This window comes from Stegodyphus dumicola, chromosome 1, assembly GCF_044657685.1.
Source record: "Stegodyphus dumicola isolate Sdum_Otavi_A_Nest chromosome 1, ASM4465768v1".
NCBI lineage: Eukaryota > Metazoa > Arthropoda > Arachnida > Araneae > Eresidae > Stegodyphus > Stegodyphus dumicola.
The window spans coordinates 100071644-100094066 of record NC_140768.1 but is presented as its reverse complement, the minus strand read 5'-3'; the positions used below and the strand labels follow the sequence as shown (position 1 = coordinate 100094066).

General features: G+C 36.1%; 2 protein-coding genes across 2 annotated transcripts in view; both read right to left on the bottom strand.

Moving 5' to 3' along the window:
* Positions 1–21846, bottom strand: part of LOC146999168 (uncharacterized) — a 31055-nt gene extending 9209 nt beyond the window's left edge. Inside the window, exons 1-2 of the mRNA XM_085811692.1 lie at positions 21739–21846; positions 15207–15328 (exon numbers count right to left, since the gene is read on the bottom strand). Of these exons, the coding sequence (XP_085667818.1) occupies positions 15207–15328; positions 21739–21838 (222 nt within the window). The 5' untranslated portion in view covers positions 21839–21846. The remainder of the gene's footprint in view (positions 1–15206; positions 15329–21738) is intronic.
* LOC118204293 (uncharacterized) lies at positions 6342–8840 on the bottom strand. Its single transcript, XM_085810924.1, has 3 exons — positions 8503–8840; positions 7903–8400; positions 6342–7604 (listed from the first exon to the last, which is right to left on the bottom strand). Exons 2-3 carry the CDS (start codon positions 8088–8090, stop codon positions 7052–7054), a joined length of 741 nt encoding a protein of 246 aa, XP_085667050.1. The 5' UTR covers positions 8091–8400; positions 8503–8840; the 3' UTR covers positions 6342–7051.
* Positions 21847–22423: the final 577 nt, after the last annotated feature.

Here is a 22423-nt window from a genome sequence, read left to right as displayed (position 1 = left end):
ATTAACAAAGATAACAATCTCTTTGGCTTTGATTTGGGTGACTCTTCAGGTGTAACGGAAGTTGCCAATAGAAAAATACCACCAGGATGTTACGAAAGTTTCCCAGATCTCTTAAAGGCCATGACTTTAGCATCATTTAAAGATAAAATCTCCTTACAGGATGATCGTTCAATAAAAAGAGTAAAAATTGTCACGAAAAATGGAGCTCGGTTGATCTTTTATGATTCGGAATTGGCAAGTTATTAGGCTTCAAAACGCAGATTTTCGAAGGTACTTGGAATAGTCCATATGTGGGAGATCTGCATTATGCTTATACATTACTTTATGCGTATAGTGACATCGTTTCGCCTCAGATTGTTGGTAATGTGCAAGCTCCCCTCTTAAGAGTCGTGACAGTTACCGGAAAAATGGTGATACTGTAAATGTACAATACGACAGACCGCATTATGTACCAGCAGCAAGAAATTCATTTAATATAATCGAAATGGAAATCCGGCTCAATTCGGGTACATTCGTTCCTTTTGAGAGGGGTAAGTTAATTCTTGTGCTTCATTTCCGAAGGCGACAAATCCTATAAATATGACAACAGAAGAGGAAAAGTTTTATTTGTAAAAAAGACATCAAGGTGCTCGTACCATACGAATGTTGTACTCAAAATTATGAAAATCTTTATCAAACCGGCTCGGGGCTTCCTTATTACCAAGGTCAACCCTATCAAAAGGGCTATGGTCTCGGCGGTTTTTTCCGCAGTCTATTTCGCTCTGCTATGCCTTTGTTTGTGAAAGGAGCCAAAACGGTGAGAAAAGAAGCTTTGCGCACCAGAGCTCTCATCGGAAATGATGTGTTGGCAGGTGAAAACACCAAGTCTGCTGCTAAACAAAGAGCTAAAGAGGCGGGAAAAGTATTATCGGCAAAAGCTATTCGTAAAGCCCAGACCATGGTTGGTAGTGGCAAGTATAAAAGGAAGCGAAAACAGTGAAAACACTTCATTTCTCCGAAAGGTGTGAAGCAGAGAAGACGTACTATTTTCGATTCATAATGGCTTTTATCATGAAAGATTCCCCTGAATGTGTTAAATCCGAATTAGAACTTTTTTATTTACCTGGAACTCAAACGGCGATTCAAAGCGGTCAATGGGTTAAGTTTCATCCTCTATCTAACGTATTTGACGGAGGTCCCGTAGAATTCCATATTTCAGGCAGCGGAGAAGATTATATTGACCTGTCACAAACATAACTCTACGTGAGAGCAAAAATAATAAAAACGGATGGTTCACCTCTGGATAAAGATGCTAGCATCGGCCCAGTAAATTTGCTCCTGCATTCTTTATTTTCTTAGGTGGATGTCATATTAAACGAACGACTGGTGTCTTCTTCTAGTAACACATACCCCTATAGAGCTTATATTGAAACTTTGCTCAATCACGGCTGATAGTAAAACTTCAAAACTGACAGCTGAAATGTATGATAAAAATCTAGAGAAGCGATCTTCCTTCTTCAAACTGAGTTCTACTGTAAACATCAATATCCAAAGTTTCAGAAAATTATGCAACGATTCTCTTCCTACGGCCTAGATCTCTGTCAAGTGTAAGTCCACATACAGTTTAAACTTAGTGAACTTTTGTATGCTGTGATTATGGACAAAATGGATCCGCTCGTGAACTTTATAAACTGCAGTAAACCAATATATCTGAAATAACCCATGGACACCTACCTCTTTAGCATTATTATAACAATTCATTTAACATTGTGTTGCCAGTACTAATTATAATTATCTCATTATGTTTATTTGTTTATTAATCATGTTTATCTCCTATTTTTGTTGCACCAAATCAGATGTTCAATTTATCTTGTGAATCTCAAATTGTATTCCTACTATTTTGTAATCTACTTATGCCCTACACCATTATTTTTAATAAATACTGGATGCAGGGCGTACTGTGGAATTGCACGATGTACCATAATAGGCAAACTTTAGACCTTTTGAAAAGCTTCAGTTTATGCAAATTCTTATAAAACTTGCAATTACCCCCCCCTTTTTTTTTCTCTCAAAGAGTTAGTATGGGAAGGCATTACCAGTTGACCTATGGTACATCGCTGGTGTCCCCCATACTTTTACCTTTACCTTTACCTGTTGATATGATTGGTGGCATTCATTTTGATTTATTTCATCAAGAAAGGTTTTTATTAAATATGGTGGATGTTAAATTAACTATTATCAGAAGCAAGCTGAAGTTTTGTTTGCAAGGAAAAGCAGGTCATAAAGTGGTTTTAGAACATGTATCTCTTTTCGTGAGAAAAGTGCGTGTGAGCCCTGGAGTTATCCTAGGTCATGCCAAAGCATTAGAGAAGAGTAATGCCAAGTATCCTATTAATAAAGTATTATGTAAAGTCTCTTCCATTCCCCAAAACAGCATGTCCTTGATGCAAGACAATGTTTTTGTTGGTCAGATGCCTCAAAGAATTGTAATTGGATGTGTTGATAATGACGCTTTTCACGGAAATTTTGCCAAGTCACCATTTGAGTTTAAACATTATTACCTGAATTTCATTGGAGTGTACGTCGACGGACAACCTGTGCCTTACAATCCACTGGAACCAAATTTTGATAACAACAATTATATTCGAGCTTATCATAGCCTGTTTTTCAATAAATCCCAGCAAGATAAAGGCATTTTTATCTCGAGAGAAGACTACTTACAAGGTAATGTGTTATTTGGTTTCGAATTATCACCAGACCTTTGTGATGGAGAGCATATGAATCTCATTAAGCATTCTAATCTACGGATTGAGTTAAAGTTCAGCCAATCTCTCGAGCAAACCGTGTGATTATCTTTGCAGAATTTGATAACGTGATTGAAATTAATAAATCGAGGAACATCATTTTTGACTTTAACTGATGGATGGTCGTATTATACAAGACATTTTATCTCGTGAAGCAGCAGCTGTCTTTCGAGGAGTTTATCTAGCAGATAAAACACCTCCCTTAATTAGAAGATCAGCCATCGTTGTGAATACAGACAAGTCCACAGAACCCGGAGCGCATTGGGTAGTCTTTTTTCAAGATGAAGAATTAGAATTTTTTTTATTCTTATGGACAATCTCCAGATGTTTATGGATTTCACTGTTCAAATGTAAGATGGAATAATATTCCATTACAGAGTGTAACTTCTAATGTATGTGGAGCATACTGTATTTATTATGTACTGAAACGAATCCAAGGCCAATCTATGTTTGCCATTATTGAAAATTATGTAAATTGTTTGCCATTATTGAAAATTTATGTAAAATGAGTGATTTTAACCTGTATCAATTTGTGAAAAAAACTTATGGTGTAAGAATGATTTTTAAACAATAAAATACTTGAAATGTATTTTTTCTTTTGTGTTTTATTTTTCTGACTGAATAAATTTTGTCAACTTATATAAAAGCATATTGAGTTTTAAATATTATGACAACGAAACGTTTTCATATGAAGAACAACACAAATAACACTTTTCGACCTAAAAAATAAAAGTGGAGATTTTTCTCCCTAAAAAAATCTAAATGAATTTTTTTCGACTTTTTAAAAACAAAGTGCAGCTTTTCCCCCTTACATTTTGAATTTAACATGAGCTTTCCCATAGACAAAATAAAAGTGGAGATTTTTCTCCCTACAAAAATTAAAGTGAAATTTTTCCCCCTTACATTTTGAATTTAACATGAGCTTTCCCATAGACAAAATAAAAGTGAAGATTTTTCTCCCTACAAAAATTAAAGTGAAATTTTTTCGACCTAAAACAATCTAAATGAATTTTTCATCTTAAAAAACTATAAGTAAAAATCTTTTTATCTTTTTTTTTTCTCTTTCATAATTATTTTTAATTTCGGAAAAGTATCTTATTCCTAAGAACACAATAAAAACACATATATCAAGTTAACATTGTTTTATTTAATATCTAATCCATACATTTCTTCGAGCATACATGACATTTAATTTGTTATAAACATCATACATAGTAGGTAAACCTAATTCTTTTAACACAGCATAAAATTCATTTTGTCCAATAACTGGTTTTTTCTTATTTCTTAAAAAATGATTGATGAGTGTCACAACATGAGTCCCTGGAACGATTTGATCCCGATAAATGAGTTCACCTCCATTTGAAATATGTTTTTTCACATGATGATAAATGCCTTTTGCTTGAGACTTGTATTTTAAAAGAGCAACATTCACAACTTTTTTCTCAAATGGATCTTTCGTAGGAATTTCTTCTTTCTTCACCAAAGTGTCTTCTTTCTTTTCCATAGGTTTCTCTGTTTTTTCAACGGGTGGTGGTAATTGATAGGTAATATATTTCTGGAGTACTTGCAGATACAAAGCTGCTTTTTCACTTTCATCAAGGTCTTTTTTCTTTAAAATTCGATCCATTTTCTCATCCACTTTGGTAAGATGTTCCACCGTTTGTCGTCTTTCTTCTGGTACGATGAGAAGTTCTTTACTGAACTCCATGAATAAGAGAACTAATGACAGAAATAGCCGCAGGTAAGAGAACACTTAGAAAACCTTCCCCTTTTTGTACAAGCAGTCTTCTTTTCTTATAAAGAGGTACTTTTTTATTGGCGAGTTTTCGTAAACTTCGTTTATAAGGCGCTAATTGAGCCTTTCGCTTGGGGGAAACGGCAAGATGACCTCGAAGCAAGTTTAAGGCTCACTCACACACAGTTTTTATGACATTATTGGGGCACTTGCGAAGCAAATCACTTGAAAATTTACTTTTCGAGATGAGTTTCAATTGCTCTAATTTGTGCTGCGAACAGTTCGACATTTTATACACGAATGACAGGAAAGAAAAAAGTGTTTGGCTTTTATAAAGTTTCTACGAAGTTTGCATAAGCGGTGGCTATTTGCACAGCACAGTGTGAAAAGTTCTTCACATGCAAATAAGGCAGACTATTTTTCTTGGAGGTAAGTCACAAAAACGGGGGCAGTTTACATCATCCAAATTAATCCCTTCTTTTCCGGTATGATTTTGAAAAAATTTCTTTTTTTCCAGACCTTTGACATATATATTTTTTAATGAACGAAACAGCATCTGAAGGACTAAATTTAAATCTGTATATGACATTTCTCCATATGTCCAGTCCATATGATGTATATTCCGAGATATCCACGAAAACGTGAGTTGTGTTTTCTTGCTGAAATCTTCAAAGGAACATGGGGGTTGAAAAGTCCATCTGCCGCGATACGTTGGGTCCCCTACCGGAAAAGCTGCAAGTTCGTTAATAACAAACTGTCCTGAAGAATGTTGGAAGCCTTCAAAGTCGATCACCACAGATATCTTCACTCGTTGACAGCTCACCAGCAAATGACTAGCGAGGTTGATAGATGTAATATTTATCGTTTGGAAAAAGCCCCGTTCTCAGACGCATGGAGTAAGATGTTTCAGGTTTGAGATCAACCAGTAAATAACTGTAAGGTTTAGATGTAGCGTCTTGATACACTTCTTGAAAAAACTTGTTCTTTCCCGTATATAACTGCCTTCCCAGATGCATAATTTGAGACTTGTCTCTTCAATTTTTAAAGAGAACTAAATAATTAGCATTCAAAGACATTTCCCGAATACCTTTATGAAAGAAATTTTGTACAATGAAAATAACACTAAGATTTAGATGATGAGATCCTTTTCCTAAATAACTTAGTCAATCTTATATCATTTCCGAGTTCTGACATAAGATCATCAATAATAATCACAGAATTTGATAAAGTGTGGATGTTTTCAGGCAAACCATCACAAAATTCAATATGATTCATCTCATCGTAAAGACTTTGATAAGCACCATAGCACCAAATAATTCTAGGAGGAAAAGGAGTGATCATTTGGTGGTCCATTAATTTTTTAATAAACATGGTTTTTCCGCTACCACTAGGACCAGCAGCTAACATCGTGAAAGGATGTTTTAATTTCAAAGTTTCCTAGGACCAGCATTTCCTAGGATGTTTTCCTAGGACCAGCAGCTAACATCGTGAAAGGATGTTTTAATTTCAACAGTTCCATCTTAACTAAATCCTTATTCGAAAAACAATTCTATTTATAGCTGTTCCATTAGATTTTTAATTTTTCTAACTTTCCATTTTTTGATAAAACTAAAATTAATTTTTCTAACTTGCCAGATTAATTATTGTAACTTGATTAAAATATTCTAACGTGTTACACATTTTCTTAAAAAGATTAAGAGAACTCTCTCTTTACTGAAGACTTAGTTTTTTAAAGTACAAAACAAGAAATAATATATTTAAATAAACATTTATTAAAGTTTGAAGACATATCATTACACTTATTTACATCATAAATTTCCACAATAAAATACTTCTAAATTTTGAGATAAAATTATTCAAACTAAAAATTATATGGCATAATGTCCGTATGCATAGGACGATATCCCATCGTCTAAAAGATACCGTTTCGTATCGAAAGGACACAAAGTAGCTTTCGTATAAGCCACAGTCTTTATCTGATGACTGTGGCTAGCAATACGTTGCGCATGGGCAAGGCCGCGTTGTTGTAAAAGACAGTTAACGTAGTCCACATGACGAATCTGTCTTTTAAGGGTGGTTTTTGATACACCCTTAGCAGTTTTTTTCTCAGTAGAGTTACTCAGTAGGCTGTACATTTTTGGCTTGAACCCAACAATTTCTTGGGCAATTTGTTCAGATAGTTCATCTTTCATTTTACCGATCGTCTTTTTATTGGTAAGGCTGTAGAAGGGATGATTTTCTGGGCAATCTGAGGTATCGAATAAGTTCAGATTGTTGCCCATGCCTTGAAAAATATCATCAGTTTCTATTTTGTAACAAAGACTGTCGGTGTCTGTGAATAATAAACGGACCTTTGATGCATATGTTTTCTTGATGTATCCATAATGAAATTGATACATCAACGTTTTTGATAAATCCAAGATGCTGAAGCCTACATAGATAGGACGATTCAGAACCAAGCTGGTTTTCCGTCGCTCAATGGCAGCCAGATCGTCAGTGATGATCTTGAAGGAATGAAATATTGGAGCAGCGACTAACTTCTTGGCTCGTTTCTCTCGGTGAACCAGATCAATGCAGGTACGTTTCTGAGATTTTCCGTCGTCTTTCTGAAACCTGAATTATTTAAGAGTTTAAATAAATCTTTTTCGAATGAAGATTTAGCCAGTTTACGTTGCCTAGTGTTGAATTCAATGTATGTTGCAAGCCAAGGAGATTGTTTGAAAGTCAGCACTCGATGGATCTTGCTCGCGTGAAGCCCCAATGAAACATATTGCTTCAGATTTCGGTAATGTATCACGTACCGATGCTTAGGTCGAAGATTTGGCACCAGTTTCGTAGAACTGCTCGATGGGATTTGAAATTTAGTTGCCAGGTCTCGTGTGTAAGGTGACCACATATCAGGAGTCACAACGACTTGTTCGGGAGCAAGAGGATAGTCCGAATGATCATCGTGAAGTTCCCTTGGATACTCAAGATCAACTTCAAGGATACATCCTTCTTCCGCATCGTCAGCCATCTCCATGAAGTTAAGAGGTCCGTCATGCCACCGGAAGTCATGGGTTGGTAAAGCTTGGATCATGGCCCATCTAAAAAGATAGAATAAAAATAATGAATATCACAAGTAAATAATAGAGAAAGTATTATATCTAAACATTTAGAAAGGGTACTAATTCAGAAGTCAAACAACAAAAATCAGCGTTATATTTACAAAATTTTCATAGGACTAGTTTCGATGGTTTTACCGAACCACCATCTTCAGCTGCAAAACCGCAAATGAACAAGATAGGAAATAATGATTAGATAAGATTAACGCTGATTTTTGTTGTTTAACTTCTGAATTAGTATTTATTCGGAGTGTTATTGTAATTTAGAAAGGATACTTACCCATAAAGGTTATTGGCATCCAAATACATAATATAAGATGATGGCTTCGTTGGGTCATAATTTTCCATATATTTATTATTGGCTTGGCTGAAGCGATGTGAAATGATAGAGATGCCACCTCGAATGCCCTTTTCTATAAAGAGATACATATCAGGATCGGCGAGTAACTCCAGTTTGATACCGGACATGCGTAGAGCAGCTTGCCAGGCCAAACCAGGTGCTGTGTAAACGCGTGCCGGATCCAGTTTGTAAAAATCAAGGCACAGTCGTCTGAAGTTTTGAAAAATATCCGCCAGAAGCAAAACATCACTTTTTACATAGAGGTCGTGGTAGTCTCCTAGATGACGTAATCCGAAATCTTCCTAGACTCTGTTCGCACTTTGGTAATCCTCATCGTTGATATCACTCTCTGTTAAATGGCTGTAGAAGGCAGAGAAGATAGAAGGTGCGGCTTATCAAATCGCTCAAACGAGTCTAGGTACTCATAAGGGTAGACACCTGGGGAAAAATTTAAAAAAATCGAAATTAAAAAAAACCTATATAAAAAAGTAATACTACATTATCATATATAAAATGTTATGATATAGAAATTCTGATTACCTTTCGAAGCATCAGATCTGTTTTTTCCAGAAAATAGGTTCTTGTCAGTTGGAATTGTTGTGGCTCCAAATTAGCCGCCAGCTTGTCTAAAGAAGCATTCAGAAATTGTAGAGAATCGATGAAGCGTAGACGACCCAAAGAAACAGAAATGAATTTTTCTGAATTCTGCGGAATACACTTAATCTCTTCGTGTTTGAATTTTCCCACCGCTTGCATCAAGAGGTGAGAATCATATCCCTTCAGATTATGGAAGACCACAGGTAGAAAATTTGCAAATTTGAAATTAATGTTGCATCCATTATGAGCTGCTCCTCTATAGACTCCCTAAGATGGCAATGGTCCCGCGCCTTGGAAGAAAAATTAAAAATTAGTTTTAAAACCCATTATTATAAATGCATATTACTGAATGAAGTTATAATATTCGTTTAATACTTACCTTATCTCCATTCAATGGCTTCTCACAGATATGGCATTCAAAGGCAGATTCATAGGCCCACTGATTTTCTTGGGTGAAAATCATGGGCTCTACAGTTTTCAAAATTTCAAAGATGCCCCTTTCTTCTTCCAGTAAAGCTATTAGAAAGTGGTTGACAGCGTCTTTACCTCTATAGACTTGAGATTCCCGATAAAATGAACCGTCTGGTCTCACGATCACGTAACAGTATCCACAAGGAAGATGGACGGCTACAGGGGTGGTAGATGACTTCGAAGGATCTGGTAGACAAGTATCTTTCTTCACTAAAATGGATTCGAAATCAAGCATAAACTATATATGGAATGGGTAGTTGAAACTGGGGCTTGTCAAATTTTAACAATTTATTTTCCGGCATTTTAATTTTTTGTACTCCATGGAATCGACAGTCTTCTACATGCGCGTCGAGAGTCTCCTTCTTTTTGAACCTGTGTAAGCAATAGTCCCAATAAAATTTCTCCTGACAATTTTTCGTCAAGCCCGCAAGAAGACGAGACATGTTTTAAATGGGACAATAGTGTCTGTTTTCCTCATCGAAAATGAGCAGCAGATTGATATGTCGATCACCTAAAAAAGAACAATATCATTCCATAAAATAATTTTCAAACTTAAAACATGTCTATTAAAGTTTACAAAATAAGGTTAAATTACCGTTTCGACTCCTGGTGATACGAAGAGATAAAACCTCATTGTTTTCCCAACCGAACACGTTGATCGGCAGGTTGTTCATTTTCTCGAACTTGTCCAGCTGGTGAATGGGGGTAGGGAAAGACAGGCCATCCACATTGACTTCTCTTTCATAGGGCTTATAATGAGATACTCTGTATACATGTTCTCTATGATCTTCAACGGGATGAAGGGCTGCCAAGACGCTCCACACCAGACATTTGTGGTCCTCATTCTGTATATTGAGAACAGCCATTTTACTGGCTAAGGCTTTCGGTAGGGGTATATAAAAAGAGGCCGTCAGGGGTTTGTAGACTGCGGTCTTGAGCTCCAGGCATTGAACGGAGTCTAAAACCCATCCTGAGCCATTTTTCAGAAATTTGCCCAAGGAATCCAGCACTTGTAAAACATTTCATGAGTGATACTAATTTTACACACATTTTTAAATAAATTAAAGTTCAAATAAAATCAACTTTCTTACCTTTTCAATAGCTGTCTGCATATCGTGCATTTCTCCTGTGAGCGTAGTGCTGCATTTTGATCGAAAGTAAGGGGTGCATGTCTCCTCCTCGGTCTCTGACACTTTTTTGATCATCTTCACACAAGCATTCAAGTACCATTTAATCCCCTGGTGCTGTGCGGCAGCTTCTTGAATCTTGCTCGCGACTTCGGTTTTTGACAACTCTAAAAACACTTGTAAGTCTTCACTAGGATAAATGATTTCCGTAGCAAACGTACCAAGGCAGGGTGGACGCTCTTGCCTCGGTCGTTTAGGGGCAGGCATGGTGGCAGGGGGAGCTGCTCGTTTCACTGCGTGAGATGGCATGGATTTCTGGGGTTTAGCATGAATCTTCATATGATTATTCAGTTTATCGGAGCGTTGGAAGATCTTTTTGCATATAGAGCAAATGTATTTACCTGCCGAATGTCGCACTTTTATATGTCTTGTCAAGCTTCTCTGGTGTGCAAAGGTTTTATTACACTCCAAGCAAATCAAATCTGGGGTGTCAGCGAAAGGCGAATCCAACTGAGAGGGCGTAAGATCACCAAAATCCATAATAGCAATGGTTTGATCGTCCAAAGGCATGTCTTCATGTTCAAAAACATATTCAGAATCCATCTAAAAATATAAAAGTACCAAAAATAAGTATTATAACTCAAAAATTCTCGAACGTACAATTTTTGAAAAAGAAAGATACTTACGTTGGCTTGTGACTGAGTAGCCTCATGATTTAAAAGCATAGTCTCAGATGTATGTTCCATCTGAAAGAAAAAAAAATAAAGAAAAAATTCAACTGTTTATGAAAAACTATTAAACAAATAAAAATGAAAGGGAAAGTTAAAATAATAATATTAACTTAAAATAAACCTACTTACAATAATAAAAAGAAACCAAACTAATGAAAAATAAAAATGTATTTGATTGTTAATGCAACATATAAATTATCAGTTTAATCAAAGCTATAATATTGACATAAAAACACAAATTATTGTTAATTTAACTAAGAAAAATTACATTAGGAAAAAGAAAGCATACTACATATAATTTCAGAAATGCAATAAAATTCACGTGGAAACACGAAGTATCATTAATTTAGCTAAGAAGGATTACAATAGGAAAGAGAAAACATGCTACATATAATTTAAGAAATACGATTAATATTTACATGAAAACATAGAGTAAGTTAAAAAATATTTAACGAAGAAAATTTACCTTAGGTATCATATTTTGCTAGAATCTCAATAAATGTAATCTATAAATAATAGCGAAAAAATATAGAATAAAATTAATATAAAAGAGGTATTGAAAATGAATGACTTAAATTAAAACGCAACGAGTTCAACTAAAATGGTCCTTAGGAAAAACAAAAATAACAAACTTTTGAAACAAAAATAAAGAAGAAATTATAAAACCATGCATGAAATAAACAATATTCGATAGAAAAGTACGTGTTAATTATCTAATAAAAAATAAATGTTAACAGCTATTGAAAATAAACTAAATATTATTATCTAATAAAAATAAACTAAATATTAACATAGAATCTATAAATACAGGCACAATCTATGATAAAATACATACCTCGAATAACACGTCTTGATTGAAACAGGAAGGGCTAAAGCAGGAGCGAAGCATGCAACACAGGTGGAAATGATACAAAGTCAAGTCGTCATTCTAGTACTTGGTGTATACTGCTGAGAGTATTAACCAATAGTTATCCGGCCTCAGCCATTAGCATTTAATTTTAAAAATAGAGGTGCGTAAGCACCGTGCCCATGGGCAAGAGAAACATAGGTGGCAAAGCAGGGTAATATAAGGTAAGAAAACTATTAAAATTCAAATAATAAGTTGCATACAGAGTGGTGCATGGAGCTTGAATCGGTGCAGTAGAGAGGCGGTAATGAGCAGAGATACATGGGAGTATTTAACGTCACGTGATCAGAAGTCTTGATTCTGATTTGTGGAAATGATACAAAAGGGTCCAGCGTCATTTATATAGGCCTTGGTCAGGATCCACGAGCACCAATCAGAAAGCACTATGGGTGAGACTACTGCCCTCTAGCGGTGATTGCTGAACTAAAAAGAATGCACTAGAAATTCTAGCATGCTGCAATCAGGTTGCGGATATAGTATGACATCAGAGCAACGGGGAGTTCTACGTCAATCGATAAACGTGTATATGAAACCAGATTACAACACAAACAGGATGAAACATGTGTCTGACTTAGCAATAGCAAGATAATCCGAGCTGATAATGCGTGATGACGTCACGAACAGGATGCAGCACGTCCGGGGTTAAGCTGCGTGGTTGATGACGTAGCAACCCTCGGCAGATCCCCGTCTCCAAGCGCCCCAGCGCCCTGTGGCTCCAAAGTAACCTTTTCTATCTACTAAAATATTTAAAAATACAACTTTTTAAAATAAATAACAAAAAAATGAGCGAATTATATTTAAACCTAAATTTCAAATTCTGGAAGAAGAAATAAAGTAAGTTTAATAAAAAAGAGATATTAATAAATATATATCAAATTCAATTAACATTGAGGAGCTAAAATTTTGAGAGTTTATTTTAAAAAAAGCTACTTGTGCGATTTTTACACAGCTTAATTTGACACGGCTTTATTTGAGTCGTAGAATCGAAATATTGAAAAATATTGGCATGTCATTTCAGAAAAAGCCCGATTTTATGTCAAAACAACTATATTAAATTAAGGCTATATAAAAGTCTAATACATATCCGAAGTCGCGCTTTCGAGACATGAAAAACGCAAGTTGAATTTCGTCAATCGGCCCAGTAGAATGAGAAGATGTTTAAAATTATACAGGGTGAGGCATTTCCGATTATCCATCTTGAAAATAATATATTCTGCAATAGAGACAGTAACACTCCGAGCATTTTATACCATCGTTTTCGCTACACTTGTATATTTACAAATAATATACTCTGCAATAGAGACACTAACACTCCGAGCATTTTATACCATCGTTTTCGCTACACTTGTACATTTACAAATATTATACTCTGCAATAGAGACAATAACACTCCGAGCATTTTATACCATCGTTTTCGCTACACTTGTATATTTACACGCATGCAAACTTGTCCTTCCACCCCAAATCTAAGTCAATACTGTCTCTGTGTTTGTTTTGGTTTGATTTAGGTGATTATGGCAAAGAGCACTAAGGCTACACTAGAGAAATTGCGGAGGGATGCCTTCGTGGAGGACTTTTTAATGGACACTGGCTCGAATGCAACTTATAAATGAGGAAAACCATGAAAATGCCCATGCAGCCAGCCCGTTCTCCCTTGAATCGAACGCAAGTCGGAACTGGCAGTGTTTAGAGATTTTACAGCTCGCCTGCTGGTAGCTCAATACGTCTCGAAGACTATTAACATTTTAGAAGATACTGTCTGAGGCTTCTTTCAGACTAAGGCTTTGTTATTTAAGGCATAAAAGTCATTAAGTTCCTTATTTAAACAAGGTTTAAACCTTAGCAAATCAGAAAAGGTAAAGCTGTGCATGCGTAAATGTTTAGCTGAGTGAAACTGTCGGCAAGAATGTCAGTTCGTGATTATTAGTCGGTTCTTATGCCAAATTTAAACTTTTAGGCAATATCTTTAACTTAGTTTTTGTGACGTTTTGTGAGGACTGATTGCCTAGCAATGAAGCTCGGCTAATATCTCTTGAGACAGAAAAATCATTGTGTGAAAAGAGCTTAAGTGCCCCAGACTTCTGCCTTTGAAGACACTTGAAGGTTTTGCAACCAGAGGGCGAAGTGTGGATGAGCTGAAAGAACGAATCGGGGAGGAAAATGGAAGCGCAAATCTTAACTTTTCCTTGGCTGTGTTATGCAAAGTGTCTGTAATCATCTTGTGCCGTGCATCGCTAAAGAAAATTCCTAGTATTCCTCCCATTTCTTGTTTTGTCCTGTCCAAGGTCAGTAGACAGACAAGGTTATACTCTTTCAAGGTCAAACCTTTCTCTTTCCAACGCTGGAGACAGTGACTCACTGCATCACAGGTATCAATCAAAGTCAATTCGTTGGCTGATACGCATGCAACGCATCCTTACCGCACTAACAGAAACGAAGCTTTACGTGTCAAGGATGCTAACATTACTACAGTGGTTGACCTTGGTTGAGAAGAGCAAAACTTGCAGGAGGTTTTAGGAGTAGAGCCCCATCGCACTAACCAAAAAACTCCGTCCCAAATTTGACAGAAAACAACATCTCCCACATCTTTTCAGCCGAACAGCGGCCGAGCAATAAAGTCGCTGAATACTGGTAGTTCGGTCCGGGTTCAAATCCTGTCGAAAAGGCTGGCGGCGTGGGCGTTTTGCTGGTTTTCCCCCTGTGTAACGTATATACAAGCCAGTTTCTCTTAGAAAGTCTTCTATGAAGGACCCTTCTCTTAGTCAGTTAGCCCTCAAGTACTATGCCTTAATGAAATTACCCAAACAAAACCCACCTCTTTTCCTCAACCACCAAACCGCTCGAGAGAACTTCCGCCTAGCCAGTATTTTAAGTTACGGAAAGTATTTTAAGTTACTGCAGCCAGCGTCGCTATACAAAAAAATTTCGCTACGGCCAGTTGATGTTGCCAAGCCTCATTTTTAAAGATTAGACTTCTTGCTCCTATTTAAAACTCAGCCAACTAGAGGCTGAGCGAGAAAATTCTTTAAACTCTGGTAGTTCGTCTCGAGTTCAAGTTTCGGCAAACAGACTGTCTGCATGGGCATTTTCGTGGTTTTCTTCATGTGTAAAATGGATACAAGTTAGTTCCCTAAAAAGTATTATACGAAGGCGTCCTTTCCTTAGGCAGATATCCTTCAAGTGCTTCGCTGTAATCTAAATTATCCAATCCAGTTCTATATAAAACTTCTCTCAGTTACATATTCTGGTGAAGTAGGCGTTACAATAAAATTATAAGATAGATATTAACATACGAATTAAAGCAGTAATTAAAGTAAATCGTACAACTCTTAAGAAATGATGAAAAAAAAGAATATTAAAAAAAATCAATGATGTTTCTTGGCAAATTGAATAAAAAAGTGTCTAACTCACTGCCTTGCTTCTTTCCATACGAACTTCTAGCTGCTCAATTTCTATTTTCAACTGCTTTATCTCAAGATTGTTTTTCTTAATTTTCAGGTTATTCTCTTCCATGTCAGCCTTCTGTTCTATGTCTGTAGCATTAAAAAATATGCTATATATATTGCAAGAAAATGTATAAAATAAATTACCTCTCTACTAATAATTTGCATTTAAAATGGAACAGGGGAAAAAATAGATATACTGAAATTCTTATACAATTTAGAAGCTCTGATAGGATTTACCTTTATTTAAGTAAATAAAAATAAACGAGGATATTTCTCTCCTTTATTTTTTTTTCTATTGTTTATAGCCGTGATGCTTCTAGAAAAGAAATATGCAGGCTATTATACTCATTCATGAAATTTGAATTGATACGTGAGTATAAAATTACCGTCATGTAACCACCATACTAAATAATGATTTTCAAAACTCATATCATAGAATCATAAATTTTATCAAATTAATTATGCACATATCTCACTAATCTCTCACGCTAATCGTAAATATTAGCGTTATATATTTATCAGATAATCGTAAATCGAATTTTTAGTACTAGATGCGAACGTTACAGGTTTTATTATACTATGCAATTTTGAATGCCTTAGTAGTTTTAGAGTAATTGGGATAGAGGGAATAATAAAACTTTACCAGAAGCAGGATCAAAGTAAATTGCTTAGACTGTTGATGAAGGCCATTATTGTATTTGCTATATCAAAGGATACAAAAATTCCGAAGCCATTTAAAGTGATCTACAGAATTTGAATCATAATTTATTATTACAATTTCTGCATAAGTTTTTGATTCTGGAATAAAAGTTATGGGCAAGAAAAAAATTACGAATTTCAAAATTAATTTCTGCTGGTACGTTACTGGTATCTCATTTGCTATATTACGGAATCTTTGTTCGAAAAATATGTAATTTTTTTGATGTAATTTAGACGTCATCTTCCGTGAGACAGTTTTAGAGGTAGACGCGAAGTTTGGATTCTCGCGTATGACCTTTTTAAGATATTTGGTTTGGTTTATTTGATTACGGCAAAGCATGCGAAAGCAATCTGCCTGAAGGAGGTATGTCTTCGTGGAGGATTTTCTAGGTAAATGCTGGTTTATATCTACGTTACACATGCAAAAAAACATGAAAATGCCCATGCAGGCAGCCCGTTCGCTTGGAATCGAACCCAGGACGAATTACCAGCGTTCAGCAATTAGGCCGCTGGTAGGCCTGTTTCAAAAATGTAACATGACTGCCAGAACTTCAAATAGAATTTTGAACTTGTGACAAATATAGGCCATGAAAAAAATATTGATGATCAGGATCAATATCATCTGGCAAAGACTGGATTAGATTACTCAAGGTTATTATACTGAATGTTTTGCTCTTCTCGATGAAGATCAACTAGCGTAGTAATATAGACATCCTGCTCTCTATCAAGGCTTCTTTCCCTTTTATGAGAATTGACGTCACTGAGCGGATAGTTAAGATAAGTCACTGTCCTGAGTATTGGAAACAGTAAGGTTTGTCCTTGAAGAAAGATAAAGTCTTGAAAGAACAGCATTACTCTGTCTGCTGACCCTTGGGATTTCTTAGACTGCGGTAAAACATGAATTAAGAAGTCTGTATTATTTGTGGAAATTCCCTGGCATGTAGAGACAGCAGTTATTACAAAACTAGCTGTATTGGAACGTGATTATGCAACGCTATTTGACAAATTCATTGACGTAAAAAAAGATGTGTATCCTGAAGCTATTTTGAAAGACAACAGAAAAGGAGAGTATGCAAAATTTTAGAAATATAAGACTTTAGAGAAGAAAAGCATGAGAGGGCTATTTGCCTAAGGTAAGAATGCCTTCACAGAGGCCTTTTTAAGAGAAACTGGCTCATATTTATGTTACGTATGGGAAAGTCGCGAAACCTGACAGACGGCCAGCTCTTTCACCGAGATTTGAATTCAGCGATCAGAACTACCAATTTTCAGCGCTTTGACCCCTCAGCCACTGGTGAGTCAAATTAACTGTCAAGAATTGTTTCAAAAGATATATGCACAACATTGTTTCAAATAATATATGAATTCAATTCTGGTGCCTTAATAAACATTAGCATGTAACTTATGGAATGTTTTCCTTATTATTTGGACTTTAGAAGCCAAAATCCAACCGAGAAATAGACCTGCACCTGAGAAATAGACTACAGAGAACTATAACACATCGCTTGTGTTTTGTAAATCAAACACCAAGAATTTCAAAATTTAAAGCGAGAAGCCTACTCAGTTTAGTTGCGTTTCCAACGGTTTCAGGCAGATGGAAAGATCTTTGTATGGAGAAACCTTCATGAATCTACAAATTCCATGCACCCAGCAGACTTTATATACTGTGTTGGTTTCTAAATAGTATGATGTTTGTTCAGGTCAAATTCATTAAGTCCCCTGGCATGTCTACAACCGTCTATAACAGGTACATTTTAACATGCGCATATACTATTCTACTGAGTTATTCTATTTACGCCCTACGTTCCTTCCGACTGGTATGAATTCTTCCAGAAATCAGGTCAAACAGCCACGCAAGTATACAAATTCACAATATAGAGCAATTAAGCATACAAATGCCGCTCAAGTATACAAATGCATGCAAGAATAGTATTATAGAATAATATTTATAGTTAGATGAACCTTTATCAGAGGTCTAAATTTCGTCGTAACCACATAAGTCCAAATATTCCAATACTGTAAAATACATCTGCGATGGTAAGCAGCAGGTTGTAGTACACACACATCTCCAAACAAAATAACATTCTGGACCGCTCTGCAAAAATTATGCTATTCATTGTTTACAGAATACTCCCCTGCACTTGTGCAATCCATTTTTTCGCAGCTCCGAAATTCTAGAGTAAGATAATTTAATGAGGCCCCTGGTTTCATTGAATTGTCATTTTGACATTTTTGTGGATCTTATCCGTTATAGGGACCATGGGTTTGTGACAATTTTTCTGAGTTGTCTCCAATACGAATATTGGCGGTATTTTGTGATACCATAAATTCATTAGAAACACAATTGATAAAAATTTCAATTAAAGTGAAGTTTCTTTCAATTTTACTTAATAAAATAACACTGTAATACGTTGCGGCCATAACTCAACTATTGCCGGTAAAATTTTATTAAAACTATTACTGCCTGCAACTGCCCACCACAAAAGTACAGTGAGATATGAGTGCAAGTGCTGATTCGCTATTCCTCTATGATTCCATGAAGTTAGTCGATGGTTTACTTTTAAGTGGTGAAAGCTCTCTTTCAACATTTGAATACAGCAAAACTGTTGAAAAATCTAGCTAACAGTATAACATGAATAAATTGGTCGCTAAATTTTAAACTAACTGCTCTTAACAAGTTTGCGATATTGCAAAATAGCGCTACCTATTTGTAATATCGGCAGCTAGCATAAGTCACAATTTTTGTAAAAACTATCACTTATTTATAATATTGGAGCAATCGGTATAAGCCAGAATTTGGGGGTGGTGCCTACGTTTTGCAGTGTTTGGCTTTGTTCCCTATAATACACTGCTGGCCATTAAAATTGCAACACCAGGCAGGAATAACCTGACGAACGTCAAAATTACATGAAAGGAAGAAGAAGTTGGGTTATGCAAATGATTAGTATTTCAGCACATTTAGACGATGCAGGAGGGAGAAACGATATCTGAAGCACTGCATAAAAGAAAAGTTGTGTAGTGGATTTCTAATTCGGAAAGCGCTTTGTAAGGTTGGTGTTTGCCCAGAAAATTGTGTTATCTCTAGAATAATGAGAAGAAATGCTTACCAATAAGTGTCGGAATGCAATAGAGGCAGCATCGTTGCCTATAGAGAGTGTGGTTAATCGTTGCATTCTATCGTCCGTCTCACTAGTCGACATCCAACCACTCTCATGCGAATATGGAATCAATGGGTTGCTGAGGGTCATACTGAACGGCATGCAGAATCTCAACGACCTCCCATGACTAACGCCCGAGAGAACAGATATATTATGGGGTCAGCCCTATTAAACCGTACAACCACATCATGGACCATTAGTCAGAAAATAGGCATGTTTGCAGCACGCCCACTATCCGCTCGGATGATGCGTCGACGTTTGCAGCAACGTGGATTACCAGCACGGCTACCATTACTTCGTCTTCCCTTGAAAATGCAGCATAGAGAGAGACGGCGACTCTGGTGCGTCGAACGACAAAGCTGGATACTGGAGTGGCACAATTTCACCTTTTTAGACGAGTCCCGGTTCTGCGTACAGTATTCTGATGGTCGTATACGTATCTGGAGGCTTCGAGGAGACCCCACATCGCCTGCTTGCATTCAATATTAGTATAGGGGTCCTGCACGTGGTGTAATGGTTTGCGCAGCCATTGGATGCAGGACACGCACATTTCTAGTTCGGATCGACGGTAATTTGAACGCAGTTCGGTATATTTTGGACATCTTACGTCCAGTGATTGCCCTATCTTCGTGGCCTGCCAAACGCCATCTTCCAACAAGATAATGGAAGACAACATGCTGCACGTTCTGTTCTGATCTTCCTCGATACGCAGGGTATTCGATTGCTGCCCTGGCCTGCACGGTCGCCAGATCTGTCACCCATTGGAAACATCTGGTCATGGGTTGCTGAAAGACTGATCTGCCATCACTCTTCAGTTACTACGGTTGATGAAGTATGGCATAGACTTGAAGCAGCATGGAATGAGTTGCCCGTTTCTCTCATCCAAGCGCAGTTCGACTCCATGTCTAACCGGGTAAGGGCCGTTTTAGCTGACAGAGGTGGCAGCTGTTTCTACTAATTTCTAATTTCGCACCTTATAAACTCCCAAACTGCTTACAAATTGAATCATTTTGTCTTCACGGCATACTGTTTAGTACAATAACTATCTTTTTTGTATTTGCTTTCCTTCATGGTGTTGCAATTTTAATGGCCAGCAGTGTAGTTAAGTACCCTATTGCGTGTTTTTTTATATATATGTGAGCATTATTTTGCTAGAACGCTTAGTCACTTTGGTGTATATTATATATGTATAGATATAGATATTTTTTCTAACATTAATATTGTTGTAAAATTACTATCGGCTGTTTTAGTTTCCCTTACATCATCAGAATTACGTAAGAATCATATGACATAGACTAGTTTCGAAATGACGCAGTGCAAATAGAGGTTACTATTTTTAGAACACAGAAGGAATTAAAACTGTTAATTTAAATCTTTTACATATTTATGTAATTTAGCTATGCAATTTAAACGCACTCAGAACCAAAACTAACTCAGTCTGAATTAAGATTTCACCCTGAACATAAGGCACTTGCTTTCTATGCTTTGACCTAGTTACACTTCAGTCTGTCTGCTCCTTCTTTCTTACTGCAAATTTATCTAAAATGTATACTTCTTGGAATAGGCACAATTAATGTGCCAACTTTATTGTGGCCGCAACATATTTACTGAAATAAAAAATGAATTAAATATACCTTGACTGCCAAATTTCTTATTCATTGTGGATCGGCGTTTTAGCATTCTACATCAAAATTCTCGCTGTTCATAACGGATTCAACCGCCCGCGTCTAACCACAAAATCTATTATATTATAAATATATATACTAAAGAAATATTGATTACATTATCTCCTAATATTAATTTTAGTAGAAGTATCTAAAAAGAGTGAACCCAGAGGTAAGAAGTTTAATCCCGAAAAATTGTTTTAAGGTAACTTGAATGTAAATTGTTAAAAATGTTATACGAATTATATATATATGTATGAGTATTTCAGATGAAATTTTGATATGATGAGGTATGAATATTTTATTAATGCGACTACTATTTTACTAATACAAGTATTATTTTAAAAAAGTTAGTTAAAATGCCTTGAATAAATTTTATACTTTTAATATGGCAAGAAATTTTGGTTATTATTATTATTATTATTATTATTATTTTTTTTTTCAGTTCAAGTCTTTGTGAATTTATCTTAAAATTCTGCAAAATACATTCTGTTGTTAGAAATCTTCCCCACAGGAGGACGGGCAGTAATATTTTAACCTGGAAGATCTAAAATATATTTTTAAGTACATGTCTTCCATATATTTGATTAAGAAATAAGCTGGATATCTGAATTCAGGAATTTCAGTTCTACTTCATATTCCGGCCTCACCACAAACAGCACATCGACAAACCTGATGCAAAAGACCGAAAATATTGCATCATTATAAGAGACCTACTTGGAAGAAGCAGTAGTGTATTCATAGGACAACAAGGTGGCCATATATAAAATAATACCTCCTTCTGCCGTCTTATATGACTACCAAATATGGCAGTATAAAACTCGTAATAATTTTAAAACATTTTAAATCTTGTAAAACAGAATTCTAGAGAAATAAGTTGGTTTACTTTGGATGTTAACAGTGCCATACTTTATCGTATTTTGTGCTCGATATACCATATTTTACACAAATTTTATACTAAAAAATACAAGCTCACCTATACGTCGCATCTTCTTTTCGATTTCCTGCATGTCATTCTGTAGCTTTAATAGTTTTTGTTGTATACATTTATCTTCGATTTCATCTGACCGACTCATATTTCTCTGCAAAAAATATTAAATTAGAATTTTACTTGAATCATTAAGAAATTTACTTAAATTATTGCTTGAGAGGAAACTACTTTCGTTTATGTCAAATATACAGCATGCCAAAATGTAGAAAAAAAAGTCTTTCAGTTTTTTTATTAGAACAATGAAATGAAATTGTGTGTTAGATGTTAGATTTTTCCTGCTGTGGTTCGCGCGACACAGTAAATGTCTTAAGATATTCCGGCCAGCAGCCCAACCGGTATAGTGAGGGTCGCTGACTGCCGTTCGAATTCCGGAGATGGCATGGGTGTTTGTAAATGTATAGAGTCCGTGCGGCATGGGGGCACTCTAAATATGCGGCGAGCCGAGAGTCCTCTCGAGAAGCTAGTGGTAGGGAACGAGGGGTGGGAGACCCTCGGACCCGTCCCCCGGGGTGCTCTCCGTCAAAATTAGGGACGGAACTGAGCCAGTTGACAGTGCAGATTGTTGCCAATGGCAGGCGTAATCTAGCACTCCTTATCACGAGGAATTTCGTGGGCTTGGGCTGACTATGTCAGACAATAGAGCATAAGCAACAACAACAACATATATACC